We start from the raw sequence: 21377 nt of genomic DNA on the forward strand, positions 1-21377 counted from the left end.
CTCTACCGGCATCACCTACGGCTCCTAGAACGCTTCCACCAGCGTTGTCTCCGCTCCATCCTCAACATCCATTGGAGCGCTTACACCCCTAACGTCGAAGTACTCGAGATGGCAGAGGTCGACAGCATCGAGTCCACGCTGCTGAAGATCCAGCTGCGCTGGATGGGTCACGTCTCCAGAATGGAGGACCATCGCCTTCCCAAGATCGTGTTATATGGCGAGCTCTCCACTGGCCACCGTGACAGAGGTGCACCAAAGAAAAGGTACAAGGACTGCCTAAAGAAATCTCTTGGTGCCTGCCACATTGACCACCGCCAGTGGGCTGATAACGCCTCAAACCGTGCATCTTGGTGCCTCACAGTTTGGCGGGCAGCAACCTCCTTTGAAGAAGACCGCAGAGCCCACCTCACTGACAAAAGGCAAAGGAGGAAAAACCCAACACCCAACCCCAACCAACCAATTTTCCCTTGCAACCGCTGCAATCGTGTCTGCCTGACCCGCATCGGACTTGTCAGCCACAAACGAGCCTGCAGCTGACGTGGACTTTTTACCCCCTCCATAAATCTTCGTCCGCGAAGCCAAGCCAAAGAAGACATGTCAGCTAATGCACGCACACATGCATCTATGAACTGGAGTGATCATTCTTATCCATGCACCTCAACCCACAAATGGCACATATTAACATGGAGAGACACTGCTCATGCGGTCGGTCATCCTCTGCAACATGGAACTGCTCTTCTCTTTCACAGACACAAACCCTTGGTGCCCTCAGCTGGTTTGCTCTCCTCACTGGTACGGATAGTCAGTGATGAAAGGATACCCATTCCAGCTTATAGCCAGAGCAGTGGCGAACCTAGGCAAAATAGCACCTATGTCAAGCACTGAATTTGTGCACCCCCACCCCCCCTTTAAAAAAAAATCACAAATAAATTTGCCAGTTGGATGATTTCCAAGCATAATTGGGCTAGGTTTGGAAACTGGCTGCGGGAAATTCTGAGTGCTTGTGAGTTGTGGGATTTGGGTTACTTTTAAGGGTCTGTGCATTTTTTGGGATGGTACTCCATGATGAAACTATCACATTGCTCAACAGAACCACAGCCTGCTGATTTAAAAGGAACCCTCCATCCTGGATGGGATTTAATTGCAGGAGGGAGTGAGGAACACCCCACATGCATTTCATCCCAGACATCAGTCACCCAGCACCCGAGGGTGAGAGAGAGGGGGAGAGAGTGAGGAGAGAGGGGAAAAGGAGGAAGAGAGAGAGGGGAGAGATTGAAGGGGGAGAGAGAGGAAAGGGGAGGGGATGAGAGAGGAGAGGGGAGGAGAGGGTGTGAGAGAAGGATGGGGAAGAAGAGTGCATGGTGAGTCCCATACTACAGACCATGTGTGAAATGCATTGCCATCGACCCTCTCGTACTTGTCTGCCCTTCGCTGTGAGGCCCGCTCCTGGGATCATTTCAACCCCCACCTCCTGGGCTTACAGACCACCTCCCCCATTCCCAAACCCTTCACCCTCCTCCAACAGCCCCAACAGATCCACCATGATGAAATCTGAGATTGAAAGAGAAACTTTCCAAAAAGTCTGGAGTAGCATTCCTTGAACTTCTGAAATGTTAATTTCTCTTAGTTTTCTGGGTAGTGGGAATGGTGTTTGGATGGGGGAGGTTCTCTCTCTCTCTCTCCCTGTCCCAAGACAATTCCGAAGTGGTGGGTTCCCAAGGCTGGAGGAACTGAGTTTGACACAAAACTAAATGCTCCCGACAGCCGGGGGTGCACTCCTGACAAGAGTGGTGGAGAGAGTGAGGAAGGGGAGACAGGGGAGAGGGATGAGAAGGGAGGGGCAGTGCAGTAGGATCAGCGAGGCTGAGGTGTTCGGGCGTCAGCAGTTAGATGATGGGCATGGGCAGTTGGACTGCCTTTTTGAAACAGTCTGTGGTCTGCCATTAATCTAATAGCCTTTTAAGAATAGTAGCGTATTCAGCCATGCTCTTGACAAAGTAAGGAAACATTTAATTTTATAAAATAGACAAATTTGATGACAATTATATTTACAAATAAATGTGCTTCACCAAGCAAGTGAAGAGCTGTACCGTCACAGTGGATCCCTGCCACACAGCTCTTTGCTGTATCAAGCGCTTGTTGATCTATTCATGGCTAGAATTAGCTTTACAATGAGACAAGTTGATAAGCTTCCTGGGTCTCTTGGCCACCCGTTTATAAACCAGTTCAACTTGTCTGACACAGACATTGATTTCCAAAATGTGAAAGAAATATAAACCAGTTCAACTTGTCTGACACAGACATTGATTTCCAAAATGTGAAAGCAAAATGTGACAGTGTCATTAAAGAACTTCAGACTGTCGCCCATTCCTTGAAGTTCTTTTGTCAGATGGAGATTCTTTGTTGGGCTTGGGATTTTGATATTGGGTAGGCGAAGACAGTGGTGCCCTTCCCCCCCCGCTTCAAGTGGCGCCCATGGCATGTGCCCTGCCCTGCCTGCCAAACCCTAGATATGCCTATGGGCTAGAGGCCAACAGTCAAGAACACGGGAACAAGAGCAAGTCCCTGATTGTACAGGATGAAGCCAGATCAAGGTCTTGGTATGATGAACCAGAGCAAGGGGCTCCAAGAGCTGCTCCTGCAGTGGACTGTGAAAAATACTGCTGAGTTGAACCAGAGTGGTCAGGATGTGGAACAAAGGGAAGAATCGAGAAACCGGCAGCTCAAGATTCCTCTCCCTTGCACTCTGAAGGCTTATTTGCATCACTCCAGGAGATTGGACTTGCAGCTTTTTTGAGTCAGAATTTCCCCTTTCTTGCAAATCAGAAAAATCCGGTAAGTTCACCCCTGTGAATGTCCAGCACAGGGCTAGGCTGCAATCATGACGTCACCAGGTTATACTGCATGTAATCATCATCCATGGGGGCCTCTTCGTCCTCTTCCAAAACCTCATTCGTATTCAGCTTTCTCTCACTTTCTGCAGGATACATCATTTGTTCCACAGTTGTGACCTTGCAGGTTAATTCCAGTTCTGGTTTTAAAGTCAGACTTCTTTTGAGATACTTATTCTTCATCTGTAAGAGAAAGAGCACACAGTTCATTATCCCTTTCTGCTCCCTCCCCTTCCCACCATCAACAGTGCCCAGTTCCACCTCGTCCTTCCAAAATTCCCTATGGCTTTTATTATTTTGTCCCTGAAATAGTGATTCCAACATCAGAAGGGCCAGCTACTAACTTTGCTCATTTTGAGGGCACAGGATATCCCAAATAACATCCTGTGAGATGATTTGTATGTAATGTCTCCCTTCGCAATACAGGAAAGAAGGGAAATCATTTAGTGCATGTTTGCATGAAAAGAGGCAGAAAGCAATGCCATTGGCTAGGATATAAATAGTGGCGAGGACACTAGAAAGGTTAACTCTTTCACAGAAAAGCGTCGATAAACAGATGAGGCGAAGACTTGATATCTCACTCCGAGTGCTAGGTGGGAGGTGCTGGTGGTTGCAGGAGTGAGAGGGATGGATTTGGTTGAGAGGGCAGAGCCAGTGACACAGAGGGAGACGAGGACAGTCACAGGACTGTGAGAGAAGCCATGGTTGTGCCAAGTTCCCATCAGGAGGCAGTGTTCAATGTATTGGCTGAGCTCGATGCATCCTAAGATGGGCCTTGGATATAGTTGGGCTCATGGTTCATGGAGTTTTAAGCAGGGTTATTTAAGCTCATTGCAACATCCTACCATTAAATAGGTGGTTTCACTGACCACAGGCCTCGTTTCTATTCACATCTCAATACACTGCATTGTTTTCTTTTATGAATCAGACTTTTTTTTTTGGTTGTATAATTTGGAGATTCAGCTTGGTGAGTGGTTTCCTCAATGGGTTGGACCTTCCCTCCCCCCCACCCCCACCACTGCACTCACCTTTTCCTGCAACTGTGGAACACGCATCCCCAGATCTGAGTCACAACAGTTCTGCAACAGATTGGTGACTTAAAACCACGTAGTTACTCTCATTTGCTTCACTAATGAGAGTAAAGAATAGAATAGATGGGGCATTATGTAGCAACAGTTATTAGAGTGCACTTGGTCACCACATGAGAGATGAGATGTGGTTTACATAGGAGGAGATTCACCAGGTAGCTGCCTGGATTGGAGGACTTCAATTAAGGAAAGGGATTGGCTGGGCTGGGTTTGTTTCCCCTGGAGTGAGAGGCTTGGTGGCAGTCTAATGAAAGTATTCAAGATGATGAAAGAATGAATGAGAATGTACTGTCATTTACATAATTACAATGTATAAATGCAAGTCTTACTTACTGCAGTTTCTCGTTTCATATAGAACACATCAACAACAATTCAAGTATAATTACGATGTCACCAATCATTGTGAAAGATGAGAGGTGGATGGTCCAAATCTTTTTTCCATGTTATCAAAAATGACAGCATGACTTTAAGATGAGAGGAAGGAGCTTTTAAAGGGGAATTGAGGGCAAAGTGATTCTCCCCCCGCCCCCCCCCCACTCCAGAAAGCAGTTGGTATTTGGAACATGCTGCAAGAGCAGGCAGTAGAATTAGACACAATCTTGATGTTTAAGAGCCATTTATACACTTAAATTAGCAAAGTATAGAAAATTAGATGGGCAAACATTTTGGCATGAACTTGGTGGGCTTATAACCATATACAGCACAGAACAGGCCAGTTTGGCCCTGCTAGTCCATGCCGGAACAAATCCCCACTCTCCTAGTTCCACGGAGCAGCACCTGGTCCATACCCCTCCAATTCTCTCCCCTCCATGTAATTATCCAGTCTTTCCTTAAATGTAAATAACATCCTTGCTTCAACCACCTCTGCCAGAAGTTTATTCCACATCTCAACCACCCTTTGCGTGAAGAAATTTCCCCTCATGTTCCCCTTATAATTTCCCCCCTGCAATCTCAAACCATGGCCTCTGGTTTGAATATCCCCCATTCTTAATTGAAAAGGCCTATCCACGTTGACTCTCTCTTTCCCTTTTAAAATCTTGAACACCTCCATCAAATCCCCTCTCAATCTTCTAAGTTCCAGAGAAAAAATCCCCAGGCTGCTCAACCTTTCTCTGGAACTCAAACCCTGACATCCTGTTAACATTCTCGTGAACCTTCTCTGCACTCTCTCTATTTTGTTTATATCCTTCCTATAATTCGGTGGCCAAAACTGCACACAGAATTCCAAACTTGGCCTCACCAATGCTTTGTACAATTTCATCATAACGTCCCAACTCTTGAATGCAATACTCCAATTTATGAAGGCCAACATTCCAAATGCCTTCTTCACCACTCTATTTACCCGAGTATCAACTTTGAGGGTACTATTTACCATAACTCCTAAATCTCTTTGTTGCTCTGCACTCCTCAATTGTCTACCATTCAATGTATATGGCCTGTTTCAGTGCTGTACAACTCAGAAACATGTGGTGTTCAATAGGGGGCACAATAAACATTCTGAAACGAATTGCAGTGCATGGGGAGAGGGCAACTAGCTAGATGTTCTTACATGGAGCTAGTAGGGGTTCGATGTGATGAAGAGCCTCCTTGCATCACAGGATTCTGAAACCTCCCACTGGTCATCTGGGCTGGATGGACATAAAGGAAATGATTTCCAGACTGAAGTAGGAACCTCTGGATTGGAGTAGTTCACTGTGATCCTGTTCTGTGTTTGGTCACAGGTCAAGTTACTAACGTTTTCATTCATTCAAAACTACTTTTATCTCCTTGAAGTCATTACCGTCAAATGCTTCCTTTCCTCTCTCCCTTCCACACAAGGCTGTGATGACAATAAAGCAACCCAGAAACCAGTGACAGGGCACCGTGCCAGACAAGACTTAAGCAAAAGGTTCACAAAGCAGTGTTTCATTGTGAATCAGGGTGCTATGAGAGAGCCCATTCGTGGGCTACCTACAGGGGCATACACACTCCTGCACCCCTGATAATTGGGAGCACGGCTACAATACTGGTATCGGCTGTGTCTAAGGGGTTGCTAGTCCCTTAGCTGCGACCACATGGCGAAGAGGAAATGAAACTGAGGTGCTGCAGGGGCTGTGAGGTACAGGGTTGGCAAATGGGAATGCGAGCTCTGGCTGGTGGGCTCACACCTAACTGGGAGGCTAGGCGGTGCCTCAATGTTGATGGACAGGTGGATGCTGTTTCAGGCGTAACAGGAAATGGTTACTGTCTATGTAACACCATCTTTTTGACATGACTAGTCTGGAGACTATAAAACAAAAGTGACGTGGGCAATCTCAAACACAGAGATTCCAGCCACATTTGGCCACAGGATGTTGTCTTTGACTGGGGATTGGTTGCCCTTGTGTCTACAGCTGGCAGATTTTCCTCGCGTTCTTGGATGCCATCTCAATCCTTCACTTTTTGTTCTCTCAGACCACACATAATCCTGTGTCTAATCCAGAAAGTTACACTTACTGGAAAGTTGCCCATAGTAATAATGTAGTCACTTGCTGTTACTAAAAGATTTTGGTCACATGTATCAAATTTATAGCTCTTTACTTTCCCACATAACTGTAGGATGAAGTGTTTTTATGACTTCTGAACTTGTAAATGTGCAAAATGGAATATAAGTTTCCACCTCATTAGACCCGAGAGAAATATCAGTCACCAGTGTTTTCCCAAATCCAAAGAACGAACCCTTTCATTTACAATTAGAGAACTATTTATAGTATTTATAATACCCTTGGTCCCGAGGGAACTCTCATGAACCATCTCACACATGTGACTGGATTAGTTATTTGATGGCTCAAGTCCCGAGAACCGGTAACACCCACTCCTGGCGACGGTGGGGTCGCTCTGTTTAGGGCGTCCTAGCAAATTTCTTTGAACAAGGTTCACACGGATGGTTTTGGAATTGCTAAGTCGGAGAGCGGAAGATATCCTCTGCAGAAAATCTCCGCAGATAGCACGTTTCTGCTGCTCCCTCTGTGGCACATTCCCTTAACATTCAAACTCAGAAATATTGCTTTCAAAGTTTCAAAGCCTTTGGTGAGGTTCCAGAGAATTGGAGGGTAGCTCACATTGTTCTGTTGTTTTAAAAAGTCTCCAAAAGTAACCCTGGAAATTACAGACTGGTGAGCCTGACTTCAGTCCTAGGTAAATTATTGGAAGGTGTGGTCAGAGATTGGATATACAATTATTTGGATAGCCATGGTTTTGTGCGTGGTAGGTCGCGTTTAACCAATCTTGTACAATTTTTCAAGGCGGTTACCAGGAAATTTGACGAAGGAAAGGCTGTGGCTGTTGTCTACATCAGAGGTTAGTCAGGAAGGTTTGGGCACTCGGCATTCATGGTGAAGTAATGAAATGGATTTGACAATGGCTGGACAGGAGAAGCCAGAGAGTAGTGGTGGATGATTACTCTCAGGCTGGAGGCCTGTGACCACTGGTGTGCCTCAGGGGCCGGTGCTGGGACAATTGCTGTTTGCCATCTATATCAATGATCTGGATGATAATGTGGTAGATTGGATCAGCAAGTTTGCAGATCACACTAAGTTTGAAGATGTTGTGGACAGTGAAGAAGGTTTTCAAAGCTTGCAGAGGGATCTGGACCAGCTGGAAAAATGGGCATAAAAATGGCAGGTGGAATTTAATGGAGTCAAGTGCGAGGTGCTGCATTTTGGAAGGTCAAACCAAGAAAGGATGTACAGGGTGAATGGTAGGGCACTGTGGAAGAACAGAGGGATCTGGGAATACAGATACACAATTCCCTGAAAGTAGTATCACAGGTGGATAGGGTTGTAAAGAAAGCTTTTGGGATACTTGCCTTCATAAATCAAAGTATTGAGTATGGGATTTAGGTTGTTGTGTTAAAGTTGTAAGACATTAGTGAGGCCAAAAGAATGCAGAGACAATTTACTAGGATGTTACCTGGACTTCAGAAATTGAGTGACAGGGAAAGGATAAACAGGTTAGGACCTTATTCCCTGGAGTGTAAAAGACTGAGGGGAGATTTGATAGAAGTATTTAAAATTATGAGAGGGATAGACAGAGTACATGTAGATCATTTTTTTTTTCATTGAGGATAGGTGAGATGTGTAGAGCTTGTCGAAAGAATCAAAGATTCTTTGTTGATCCAAACCAAGGCTTTTATTAGCAAAAGACAGGAGCTCTTCACAGGTGGCTAACCAGTCCGGAATGATCCGACCTGGCTAGGGAAACAACCCTTTAAGGCCCAGATAATAGGTGTGGCTTAGCTCTCAGCCAATCGCTGCAAGCACAGTCTAGATACAGTAACTATATACACTACGTACATTGGTGATAGATCTGTACTATCACATTCACCCCTTCTTGGAGAACTGACCCTGGAAAAAAAAACAAAAACGAGGGAGAGAATGAAAGGAAGGGGTAGGTCAAGGACTGTAGCGGTCAGGGGGTCTGACCATCCGGCGTGACCGCCGTGGTGCCGGGATTGGGGTTGCTGGAGTGGTGTCGCTAGCGGGCTCGTCGGGTGCGACTGCTCTGTCGCTCAATTCCCCAGTGGTGTTGTCGGCAGGGTGGCCCGGGTCGTTGGGGTGCTGTTGGTTCTTCTGTTGCGACACGGGGCCTGGGGAATAAAGAGTTGGGGAAGGTTGGGTTGGGGGGTTTGCTGGGTCTACCGCGTCCTGAGCTAGGTCCCGCACCGAAACAGTGTCCTCCCGCCCGTCTGGGAACTCAACGTAGGCGTAATGTGGGTTCACGTGGAGTAGAGTCACTTGGTCGACCAAGGGGTCGTTCTTTGAGTGCCGGACGTGGCGTCGCAAAAGGACGGGGCCAGGGACGGTGAGCCATGCCGGTACAGTGGTTCCTGATTCGGATTTCCTCGGGAAAAGGAACATCCTTTCGTGGGGGGTGGCATTTGTTGCAGTACATAGGTGGGAGCGGATGGAGCGTAAGGCACTAGTGAGAACCTCCTGCCAGTGAGAGGTGGGGAGACCTTTAGACCGGAGAGCCAGTGTAACCGCTCTCCATATGAGAGAAACTCAGAAACTCCATGAGGCGCTCTGTCATCCAGGGGTCACTAGGTTTGCCCACTTTGTGAAGACGCGCAACCTACCCTATACAGTCGAGGAGAACCACTCCATTACCCAAGCCTGTTCGGTGTGCGCTGAATGCAAGCCCCACTTCTTCCGTCCGGATAACTCCCACGTTATCAAGGCCACCCGCCCCTTCGAGCGTCTTAGCGTAGACTTTAAGGGGCCCCTACCGTCGACCAACCGTAATACCTACATCCTTACGGCCATCGACGAGTATTCCCGCTTCCCGTTCGCTGTGCCCTGCCCAGACACCACTGCCACCTCAGTGATACAAGCCCTTCACAGTATTTTCGCCATCTTCGGGTACCCCAATTCCATCCACAGTGATAGGGGGTCCTCATTCATGAGCGCAGAGCTGCAACAGTACCTTCTGGAGTGTGGTATCGCTTCAAGAAGGACCATGAGCTATAACCCACGCGGTAACGGCCAGGTCGGGAGGGAGAATGCCACCATATGGAGAGCGGTTACACTGGCTCTCCGGTCTAAAGGTCTCCCCACCTCTCACTGGCAGGAGGTTCTCACTAGTGCCTTACACTCCATCCGCTCTGTTAGGTCTGCTTTGTTCATGAATGAGTGAGTCAGACACCAGACTGAGTCGAAATCAAGGTTCTTTGTTCTTTATTACCGGATTGTAACACTAGCAACTAACAGTGTTAGTTGGAGAAGGCGCGTTCTGCCGTTATCAGCAAGTGGTGTTTTTTTTATACCTCAGGATACGTACTTAGTAAATTATCATACCATTACATTGTCCAATGAATAAACTGTTGCTACCCTTCTCTGTTAGTCTGCTGCACATCATTCTTGTTAGTGCAAAGCTTATCTTGAGTGTACAAGGCCAGATCTGCATTCTGTTACTCCTTAGTACTGGGTGACTCCTTCTCTGGTCCCATCTCATGATGTTTTTACCTTACAGCTCCCACCTATGTACTGCAACAAATGCCACCCCCCACGAAAGGATGTTCTCGTAGACTCTCAAGGACACCATAGACAGCAATGCTGTTAGATGCTTGTTATCCTCCTCCACCTCAATGAATCTCAGGAAGTTTTCAAAGTTCAGCAGCCAGAAGTTAAAGGCTTTGAAGGCTGTAGCTGATTGTGGGTCGATATCAAGTTTTTCTGGCTGAGTTAAACGCTCCATCCCTTTCAAAAAAAAATTATTTTTGCTAATAAAATTGTAGAGCTCGTCGAAAGAATCAAAGACTTGTTGATCCAAACCAAGGCTTTTATTAGCAAAAGACAGGAGCTCTTCACAGGTGGCCGACCAGTCCGGAATGATCCGACCTGGCTAGGGACACAACCCTTTAAGGCCCAGACAATAGGTGTGGCTTAGCTCTCAGCCAATCGCTTTAAGCACAGTCTAGATACAGTAACTATATACACTATGTACATTGGTGATAGATCTGTACTATCACAAGATGCAAACCAGAGGATGTGGGTTAAGACCTATCAACAAAACTAAACACCAAACTCAATCCAGTCTTGCCAGCTGTCAGTGAACTGTGAGACTCAATCCAATTAAATATTCTTAACAAGGAGTATATGTCATCAGGACATGTCATCAGGGGTAAAACAGAGAATCCTCAATCGTCCCTATCAGCCTGACCTTCACCAGTTCCACAACCCCTCACTTATCATGGATCTCTTTATTCAGAGGAATGTTAAATGTTAAAATAGGATAACTCAGGGAAAACATCAACCTACCGAATAGTCAGCGTTCGAGCTTTCAATCATGTCTTTGAGCAGTTTCCCTGGGTCAGGGATTGGCGGGAGGATCAACTTCTGAAGCCTTAAACGTGAAAAGGTAATTAGCCGACATAAAGAACAATGTTCAACGAGAAAATAAACTCGCTCATGGCATATGGTGTTTTAATTTATACCACGTCATATTTAAATATAGATCGACTTGCCTGGATAGCTTGAAAAACAAAGATTTCCCTGACTCTCATTACATGTGATAATATACCATACAATTCAATGTAATTCAGTTCTTAAAATATTTTGCGACTCTGCATTAATCTAGCATTATCCTTTGTGAGAGTCATTATTCATACCATTAGAGTATTTTGCACTTGATAATCACTGATTTTGGTTTTAGCAGGACGCCTTTTGGCTATATTTGGTCAAATCATGTCTAGATCTGTGAAGTTGTTTGTACTGGAAGAACCAACCCTGATCTCAAAAATGCAACAACCAAGAGGCCTTTGACAAGATTGTTCAGTTTTTCCAAAACAGGCAGATTATCTTACAAAAGGAGATGATGGAAATTAGAAAACAAAAACTCTTACTTCTTCAGTTTTATTAGGAAAATGATCACAGCAGCAGCTATCAGGACTGGAATGACGATAAGCAAAGCTATGCCCAAGTTCCAGGCTTTTCTTGTGTCTTCCCCTGCAGAGAACGTTATATACGAGAGACAATTATATTTTGGCCTCCTCAAAATGACACACTCTTCAGCAATGGGCCAATAATCTTCATTGCACAAACTGGGGACCAGGCGCGATTATGCTGCCCCATTTTTCAGATGCCAAAGTGGGCATCCAGGTCTCTAGTTGAGTGGAGGGAGTGCAAGCGCTTTGCCACAATTAGAGAGGGCTCACCCTCACCATTGAGAACAGATTAAGGCATCAGAGAAAGATGTGAGTATGATAAAAGTGCAGAGGAGATTTACAAAGATGTTTCTGAGACACAAGGAGCTGAGTTACAGGGCAAAGTTAAATAGGGTAGGACTTTATTCCCTGGTGTGTCAGTGGGTGTGGGGAGATTTGATAAGAGGTATTCAAAATGATGAGGGGTATCGATAGAGTAAATACAAACAGGCTTTTTCACCTGAGGTGAGAAATGAACTGGAGAACATGGGTTCAAGGTGAAACGTTTAAAGGGAACATTACAAGGAATTTCTTTATGCACAGAGTGGTGAGGGTGTGAGACAAGGTGCCAGCTGAAATGGTGAATCGGGCTTGATTTTGACACTTGAGAAAAGTTTGAAAGGGTACAGGGATGGGAGGAGTATGGAGGGCTACGCTCTGGGTACAGGTCATTGGGACATGGTAGAATTCAGCACAAGTCTAGATGGGCCAAAGGACCTGCTTCTGTGCTGTAGTGTTTCCTGGTTATAACTTACTTCAATAAATCTTAGTGCTTTATCAAAAGAAGATGAATTTATCAAAGAAGATCCCTTCTTTCTTGGCCTTTCCTTGATATCCCAGTCACTGCACAGGAAACTGACTCAGTACTAAATGGCAAGGAGAACCATTTACCTGTGACAGTGCAGAGCTGCTGCTTCACAGGGTACAATCTTGACCGTTGGTGCTGTCGGCATGGAGTTTGCATGGTCTCCCTGTGACTGCACCAGTTTCTTCCCGCATCCCACAGATCAGTTGGGAGGTCAACAAGCTGCTGCAAGTTCCCCACTGCCCTCCCACGCCCTCCCAGTGTAGGTGCGTGACAGAAGCATCTAGGGGAAGTTGAAAGACATGTGGGGGAGAAGATGTTGCAGGGAAGCATGTGACTGAGTGTTCTGCTCTGAGACTTGACAGACTGAATGGTCTCCCTCTGCTTCAAAACCCAAGAAATTTAAAACCAAGACTCACAGTCTGTCTATAAGTCAAGTCAAGTCTTTTAGTTATCATTCATACCAAGCTTGAATGGTAAAGATCAGATAGCGTTTCTCCAGGACCACAGAACATATTTACATGTTAGAATAGAAGTTAAACACATTGAAATATTAAAACATATACAGTAAAGGTCCATGGTACCCTATCCACATATGTTCTGGGAATTCAGGAGCCTGATGGTTTGGGGAAAAAAAAACTGTTGCCCAATCTGGACATATCAACCCAGGTGCTATGGTACCTCCTACCAGATGGAAGAAGGGAGAACAGTTTACGTGAAGGGCGTGTGATGTCTTTCACAATGTTTATTTCCTTTTGCCTACATCGAGTGTTGTAGATGTCCTTCATGGTAGGAAGAGAAGCCTCCCCCCCACCAATGACCTTTACTGCTGACTTCACTATCCTCTACAGGGTCTTGTTGTCCGAGGAGGTCCAGCTTCCAAACCAGGCTGTGATGCAGTTAAACAGAATGCTCTCGATACATCCTCTGTAGAATGTAGTGAGGATGGAGAGTGGGAGATGAAATTTCCTCAGCCTTCACAGGAAGTAGAGGCGCTGCTGGGCTTTCTTGGCTATGGAGCTGATGTTAATGGACCAGGTGAGGTTCTCTGCCAAGGGCACCAAGGAACTTGATACGCTTGACGACCTCAATGGTCTATCCATCAAAGGTTAGCGGAGCATGGTCCCCCCGGGTCCTCCTGAAGTCAACAACCATCTCTTTTGTTTTATTAATATTCAGATACAAGTTGTTGGCTCTGCACCAGTCCATTAGCAACTCCACCTCATCTCTGTATCTAAAAGATCTCAGAACTAGTTCAAGTAGAGAAAAGTATCCTCCTACATGCTGGACATCATTCATCACTGAACAAACCCACTGTATAGAGAGTTACTGGTCTTTTACTTTCTTGACTGCAGTGAGATATCCACGTGGGCAGATTAGTTCTCAGGAGTCCAAGTTTAATTAGAAAAAAAAGAAAGGAAATGCTCTTTGATATTTCAAATTCAACATTTCTTTGCTCTGATGCAGCCCACTGGCTCATCAAAAAGCAACAATGCCTCTTACCAAAATATTTCGCAGGGCTCCATTCACTCCAGATTCCAGAACTTCCACAAATGTCATACTTGGCTCGGACCTGGATGGTGTTCTTCGAATCCTTATCTGCGTCCGTAATGTTCGCTTCTTGATCTGTGAACTGGAAGAGTACAAGACGTTCTGGAGAGTAAGTTACTTTAATGGAAAGAAACTAAAGCTGGCTCAAAGCTGACGTGAACAATGTCATGGTTAGCGAAGAAGTTAGCACGACGCCAATTTGGTACTAGCGACATGGGTTTGAATCCCCTGCTGTCTGACAGGACTTTGTACATTCTCACCGTGACTCGCCTCCCCTCCATGTTTCAAAGCTGTAGAGGGTTGGTAGGTTAATTTGTCACATGGGTGTATTTGGGCGGCATGGGCATGTTACCGTGCGATATCTCCAAATTTAAAAAAAAGTCCATTATGTTAAACGTGACATAAACCATTGTTCCATCCACACTTAGAACATTGAGTGGTATCGTCGCAAGTTGTTGACAATGACATCTAGCTATCGTAAATAGGAAACAAGTTTCAACTCTGAGTAACTCCATGGGTCGGAAGAACTGAACTGTGAGATAAGTTTAGAAACATGAGAACGACAGATACTGAAACCTGGGGGCAAGAAACAAACCACTGGAGGAACTGAGAAGGCCTTGCAGCGACTGTGGAGGGCGTGGGGAAGGAATGTTGACCGTTTGGGTCGAGGCCCTGCTTCAGAGGAAAGTCTGTGCATATTATCACAGCAAAACGAAAAAAGTAAACGAAAAACCTTATGAAATAATTTTACCTTGACTGTTATACTGGCCCACATTTTAAAGAGGGAGTTCAAAACTAATGGGGGGAGACATCAATTTCAGGAAACTAGCAAAGCGGCCAATGTTAATTAATTCATAGGAGTCTATAAGATGATAGTCACATGGATAGGAGGAATATAATCCAGGTGCAGGTCGATGGGACTTGGCGAGAAAAATAGTTCAGCATGGACAACATGGGCTGAAAGGGCCAATTCTGTGCTGTTATATTTCATGGTTCTAGAGCTCGATGATTTCATTCAGAAACTAATACTTTGGGTCACTATTATTGAGCATTGAGATGGTATGAGTGAGAACAGATTTTTTTGGAAAGGACTTGGGTCCTTCATCTCCTTGCACTCTCTTCTGCCGGTTTTCCTCACCTCATAGCTGGACGAGCATTTATCGAGAGAAATTGAAAGCTCAAACACTATAGCCACGAACCAACAAGATGATTGAAAGAGAATTCTTGTTTCAATTTAACAGGAGTTCGGCATAGACAAGAAGGGCCACAAGGTCCGTTTCTGTACTGTAGGTTCTAAATGGTCTACTCCAGATGTACGCTGTTCATAAAATGAACATGTTTTGTTGCTTTTTCAGAAGACTACAAGGATACAGGCTACAGAAGGCCCAACTTATGGTAACCAAACAAAATGTTTTTGGGAATAATTTTAAGAAAAATAAAATATTTCATGGCATTTATTAATAACTGGATACAGTACATGTTCAGTAAGTTTCATTATGGGTAGCATTAGGGTGAACTTAAGCTCAAGTTCACCCGTCAACCTTACCTGAATTGCACCCCCATCTCATCTTCATCCTCACCTTGACCTCCTCCATTTCCCACTCTCTGCCATCAGAAGAGCCCTCCATCCAGTATTTTCTGCACCCTCCCCAAGGTCTGATCGAAGGCTCCGATTTAGCTGTGGCCTGAGGCACGATCAATTACACCAAGACTGGCATTGCCGAAACTGAAGGCTTTTATTTTCAAGAGATGGACGGCATCCCTGTGTTGGCCACTCACACTGACCCGAACCTGAACTGGGGGCAGGCTTGTGGCATGATGGCTTTTATGGGGAAGGGGGAGGAGTCACGAGCCGGCCAGTGAAAGCAGGGTCCACCAGGATAGGTCATGACATATGGCAAATATATACAATAGTGGTTTCATCGCATTACCATACCAACGTTTTAGAAAAGTTCATCACAACTCTCTTCCTCCTCCTCTCTGCCACTATTCATTAAATAGAGGATCCTATTTGCATTTTTAAAATGACTTTTTTTTTTTTAAAACCTCACTCTGCCACATTCAAATTTTATTTCTGCATACGCAAGGCTCTTTCCCTATTGTCTCAATGTTCCCTCCCCCTCTTTTCCTTCCCATCACTTTCTGCATTAATTTTCATCTGCCTGTACCTGTTCATTGCTCCAGTCTTATCCACATCTTGGAGATGTCTAATGCCAGCCTCTGCACTGTTTATTGAGATTCCAATTTCTGGGATGAGGATTTTTTTTGTGCACTGAGATCCAGCTGAGATATATTGAAGTCACAGTAGCCCCAGCACTGACCCCTGGGTAGGCCAATGCAACCTCCCACCCCACCCCACCCAAAATAGCATGACTCCTGTTCCAGTTCCTGACCCTTTATCCCTTCCCTTCTATTCCCTGGACTTCAACCTTGCTAACAAGTCTGTTATGAAGAACTTTTTGGAAATCTATAAACATATTGCCACAAAAGTAAATTAAAAAACATAGAAAGAGAAAATGCAAGGAATACACATCTCCTAGTTAACTCACTGACAAAAGGCAAAGGAGGAAAAACCCAACACCCAACCCCAACCAACCAATTTTCCCTTGCAACCGCTGCAATCGTGTCTGCCTGTCCCGCATCGGACTTGTCAGCCACAAACGAGCCTGCAGCTGACGTGGACTTTTTACCCCCTCCATAAATCTTCGTCTGCGAAGCCAAGCCAAAGAAGAAGACTTGGGTCAAAGATAGGCTCAGATCTTGGAATGTCGACTCGGTTTCTCTCTCCACTCATCGACTTTCTGAGTGTTTCAAGCATTTTCTTTAGGAAATAAAGGGTAATGAACTTGTCAGCCATGGCCCCCGAGTTGACTATATAATGTACCTGAAGAAGGGGCCAGGCCCAAAATGTTGGTTACCCTTTACATTCCCTGGATGCTACAGGATCTGCCGAGTTTCTCCAGCACGTTTGTGTACACTCGACCCCAGTGTCTACAGGATGACTTGTTTAACTCCATTTTCTGCTTTTATTACATATCAATCACATTGGCCTTGTCAACTCTCATTGAGGTTAGCCCAAATTGATCAACCATTTACAGATCCACAATGGCAATTTATATTACCTATTAATTTATTCTTTTTACTAATATCCCATCACTGGCATCACCCCCCTTATAGTGCCAGGATTCATCAACTGATTCCAAACATAGAGGGCTTGTCACACCATTGCTGGATAGGCTCATTTAGGAAAATGAGGAAAGATCGTATCGAAACCTACCAAATTCTTGTAGGAAGTCTGCCGTTAAACTGGAAAGGGTGTGGAAAAGATTCTTGAGGAGGCTATTGGAACTGGAAGGCTAGAGATACAAGGACAGATTGGAAGGGACGAGCATAGGAAGCAGTGGAGTGACCTTACAGAGGTTTACAAAATTATAAGGTGGATGGTCACAGTCTTAATCTCAGGGTGGGGGAGTGTATAACTAGAGGGTGGAGACGGCAGGTGAGAGGAGACACATTTAAAGGGGAGCTGAGGGGGACCTTTTTCATCTAGAAGATGAGTTTATGAAACAAGCCGCCAGAGGAAATGATAGAGGCAGGTAAAATTGTAATATTTAAAAAGATGGAGAGGAAAGATTTGAAGGGATAGGGAACAAATGCAGGCAAACGGTCCAAGCTCAGAGTGGGGAATTTGGCCAGCAATGATGAGTTGGGCTGAAGGGCCTGTTTCCATGCTATGTAACTAACTCTATAGATCAATGAGATGAGTCTGGAAAGGATGCTACCCTTGCTGATGAGACTGGAATCACACGTCACAGAATCAGAATGAAGGGTGGGCCATTTAGGTCAGATGCGAGGAAAAAAGCTTCACTACTCTCTCTCTGTGTCTTCACCATGAGGGGTGGACCTTTAAACCCTCTGTGAAGGCTCAGGAATAGGTTCGTTCAGAACAAATTGATATTTTTCTAGGTATCAGGAAAATGGAACCAAGATCGACGGTCAGTATGATCATGATGACTGCCAGAACAGGCTTAAGGGGCTGAATAGCCAACTCCTGCTTCTAAATGTCGTGTTAATCAACCTCTCATCACTTCTTTACCCCATGACCTTCCATTCAGATCGTCTACTCACCATCTTCATGGTTCGCTCATTACATTTCTGCCACATTACATATAACAAAGGGAGAAAGATTTCTCAGTTTGTTGAAGATCTACTTCTACTACATAGAACATCAAGAATTAATGATGGTACATGCACTCACGTTATACAATACCCAGAGGTTCCTCTTGCAGCTCTGAATTCTTACTTGGTACTTTAGACAATGTGGCTTCCAATCTTTGGGGACTTCCCAGGTTACATGAAACCCAGGAGGAATCCTGGTTACGATTATCCCCCAGGGAGGACGTAGTTTCACTTCAAGAAAGTGGAATATTGTGACAATATTAGTTCCAATGTTTACCTAGTAAAACAAATATTGTCAGCATGTTATCATCAGTAACACCAAAACTGAGCGTCTTCTGAAAGCAAGGTCAAAATTGATATTTTACCATCTGGGATTTTCGAGGAAGATTGTTTTACTCTGAAATGTGCATGAATCAGTGTTAATTTATTCATACCACAATGCTAAATCAAGGATCAGAATTGAGAAACACAAGCATGACAAATACTGAAATCACAACCAAACAAAATCATATTCCTTATGGACAGCCCTAAATCCAACTCCAAGATCACTGATTTTATTCAGATTCAGTTGACTTTCACTGTTAACTTGTATCCATCTCTTCTTTACCTATTCCTGTTTTTTCTTTTCTCTGTTCCTGCTCCCAGTGGTCTTTCCCTCTGCCCATCCTTCCATTTCTCCCAAATTCTATCCTATGCCCCATTACAATGGTTTTCAAACTGCTCTCCTTAACTCACATTTCACCTTAAGTGATCCCTAGGCCATAAGTGCTCTGCGATTAGTAAGGGATTACTTAAGGTGGGATGTGAGTCGGGGGTTGAGACCCAATTGTTACTGAAATATTTTGCTTGAAAAAAATGATCATTGGCCCATTTCCTTTGGAGTTATGAAACGGTGCACATGACGAGTCAATTAGGGACGATTAAAACAGTGGTTTTCAAATTTTTCCTTCCACCCACATCCGACCTTAAGCAATTTCTTACTAATCACAGAGCACCTATGATATAGGGATTGTTTAAGATGGAATGTGAGTTTAGGGGGGCAGTTTGAAAACCATTGCTCCATTATCTCTTATGAGCTCATAAGAACTGCTCACACCCTAGCCGCCTGAGACTTGCTATGCCTTTACAGCGCTAGCAATCGGGACTGGGGCTCGAATCCTGCACTGTCTGTAAGGTGTTTGTATGTTCTTCCCCTATCTGAGTGATTTTTCCCGGGGGCTCTGGTTTTCTCCCACCATTCAAACATACTGGGGGTATAAGTTAACCCCCAAATTGGGCGGCACAGACTCGTGGGCCAAAATGGCCTGTAACTGTGCTGCATGTCCAGAATTTTTTTAAAAATTAAAACAATATTTTTATTTATTTATTTGTATAGATGAAATACCTGTCCTGCACATGTATTGTTTGTCTGACGTGTGTAATGTCTGGTTGTGTGCCTGCATGTTTTACACCGAGGACTGAAGAACGTCATTTCGTCGTGTTTTACGTTCAATAAGACAGGCGTATCTACAGAAAATAGCGCCTATAGCAAGCACTGAAATTGAATCCTGTCCGAACATCTGACACCCATCTTTTAGATAACTTTACCATAATTATCAGCTCAAAAATACAAGTCAAGCTTGTTATTCTTTTAATTAACAAATGATGGCATTACTTGAAATTGATAACTTGCTTTCACTGATGCAAATTGGTCTATGCTGTGATCAATGTCCGTTTTTTTCAGTTTCTTTTCTTTCTGTATTCAAAGAGCAAGATCATAGAATCTGCCTTGACCCACGGAGGCTCTCAGATATGAAAGTATCAGTTTTAACTTGCTGAATGATCTCTCACAGCTGGAGTTGGAAACTGCTATGGATAGCATTATCTGAAAAGGGAATGGGAAGATTGGGGAAAATGTTCTCATCTCCATACTGAACAATAAATTCTAGAAGCTCTTCAGTCCTTGATATTTTCATGTTGGATCACTTTGATAGTAACATTCTGCAATCCAAAATTGCTGCCCAATTTCTCCGCCATTTGTACCATGAGCAGATTATTTCCTTCTTATATATTACTGATTCAAAAATTTGCAACATTTTGGGCTTTTTAAATTCACATATATTTCAGGATCGGGGCAATGCTGTCAAAGCCATTGTTCGTTGCTTCTTCCTAATTGGCATTTCAAAAAGCCCTTTCACAGTCAATCACATTGCTACAAGCCTGAATTCACACATAAATGAAATTGTGGTCCTGCCAGAGCAGCTATAATGACATTGCTGCCATTGGTGCAGACCTGGATAGAGTAGGGTGCAGAGACTCAATGCCCTCTTGCAAGGTCCTCCTCCCAATCGCCTGCCAAAAGCTCCATGAAGGATTTAAATGGCTTTGGAAATGGCCTGTTAAAGGTTGATCACTGGCAATGACAGAATGACATAAGGATATTAAACAGTCATATTTTTACCAGCAGTATACACAGGCCTTTTGTTATGAACGAGACAAAAGTAATAAAAATGTGCCCAGACAGTGTTATTTTTAAATAATATTTTTAATTATTAATAAATAATAATATAACACTTTATATAAGTTAACTAACTTACCTACACTATCTAATTTAACCCCCAACTATGCGCGAATATACAGGTGTGTGTGTGGGTGGAACATCCCAAGCCACTACAGCTCAAGGCCCAATTCTCAGAAGGCAGTTCAAAGTTCAGTTTCAGATATTTAGTGTTGACACATGGGCTTGAAATTGATGCAGGCATTAGATGGATGAGCATGCAGGCTTTCGATGGAATTAGCAGTTCATGAAGTTGGTAAAAGAAACCGGGGTTGCAGACTGTTTATAATTCACAAAACCCTTGTTGAGGTGCTTCCAGGAAAATGTCCTTGTTAGACAAGTGCCAACCACAACACCCCACTTCTTTGGCATAGAAGACATGAAGCAAGTGATGCTCACAAAGCTTCCAGAACCCTTTCCTTGGGTCAGCCAAACTCGAGTGACTCTCACTCTGGTTACTATCCAAGCGCAGTATTTCCTCTGCCTTCAGAAACCTTTCCAGGAGTCAGCCGAACAAAAGTGACTTTCACTCTTTTGGTGACTGAATGTTCTTCTCATTCCTCTATAACAGACAGGAGGAAATCAGACAGATTGTCTATAACCACATGAGGCCAATTCAGCACAATATTTCTTCCAAGAGTTGCTTGCTCATGTGGTGTTGTCTTAAAATGGCCCCCTGAGCAAAACTGTCTCAATCTTAATCTGCTAGTCACATGGCCTCTGCACCCAAGTTTTAGGGATACTGCCTTGCTTCTCTTCAAGTGTATCCAATTTAGGAACATGCTGTCTTCAGCCAGCAGTGAATTTCACAGACACTCCAAAGCCTGCAGGGTTTGTTAAATTGAGTCCCACACGAATGAAAATAGACAAAATGGGAGCACATAAT

At 44.4% G+C, this 21377-nt stretch overlaps 1 protein-coding gene across 2 annotated transcripts in view; it reads right to left on the bottom strand.

Moving 5' to 3' along the window:
• Positions 1-1987: 1987 nt before the first annotated feature.
• Positions 1988-21377, bottom strand: part of LOC138740693 (interleukin-13 receptor subunit alpha-1-like) — a 65844-nt gene continuing 46454 nt past the window's right edge. Inside the window, exons 6-10 of one of the 2 annotated variants that reach the window (XM_069893716.1) lie at positions 18035-18186; positions 13729-13858; positions 11340-11442; positions 10756-10840; positions 1988-3074 (exon numbers count right to left, since the gene is read on the bottom strand). In XM_069893716.1, the coding sequence (XP_069749817.1) occupies positions 2880-3074; positions 10756-10840; positions 11340-11442; positions 13729-13858; positions 18035-18186 (665 nt within the window). In that variant the 3' untranslated portion in view covers positions 1988-2879. Of the gene's footprint in view, positions 3075-9697; positions 10195-10755; positions 10841-11339; positions 11443-13728; positions 13859-18034; positions 18187-21377 lie in introns of those variants that run through there. The other variant, XM_069893717.1, reaches the window with a different exon arrangement.

The sequence above is a fragment of the Narcine bancroftii genome, chromosome 8 (assembly GCF_036971445.1).
Source record: "Narcine bancroftii isolate sNarBan1 chromosome 8, sNarBan1.hap1, whole genome shotgun sequence".
Lineage (NCBI taxonomy): Eukaryota > Metazoa > Chordata > Chondrichthyes > Torpediniformes > Narcinidae > Narcine > Narcine bancroftii.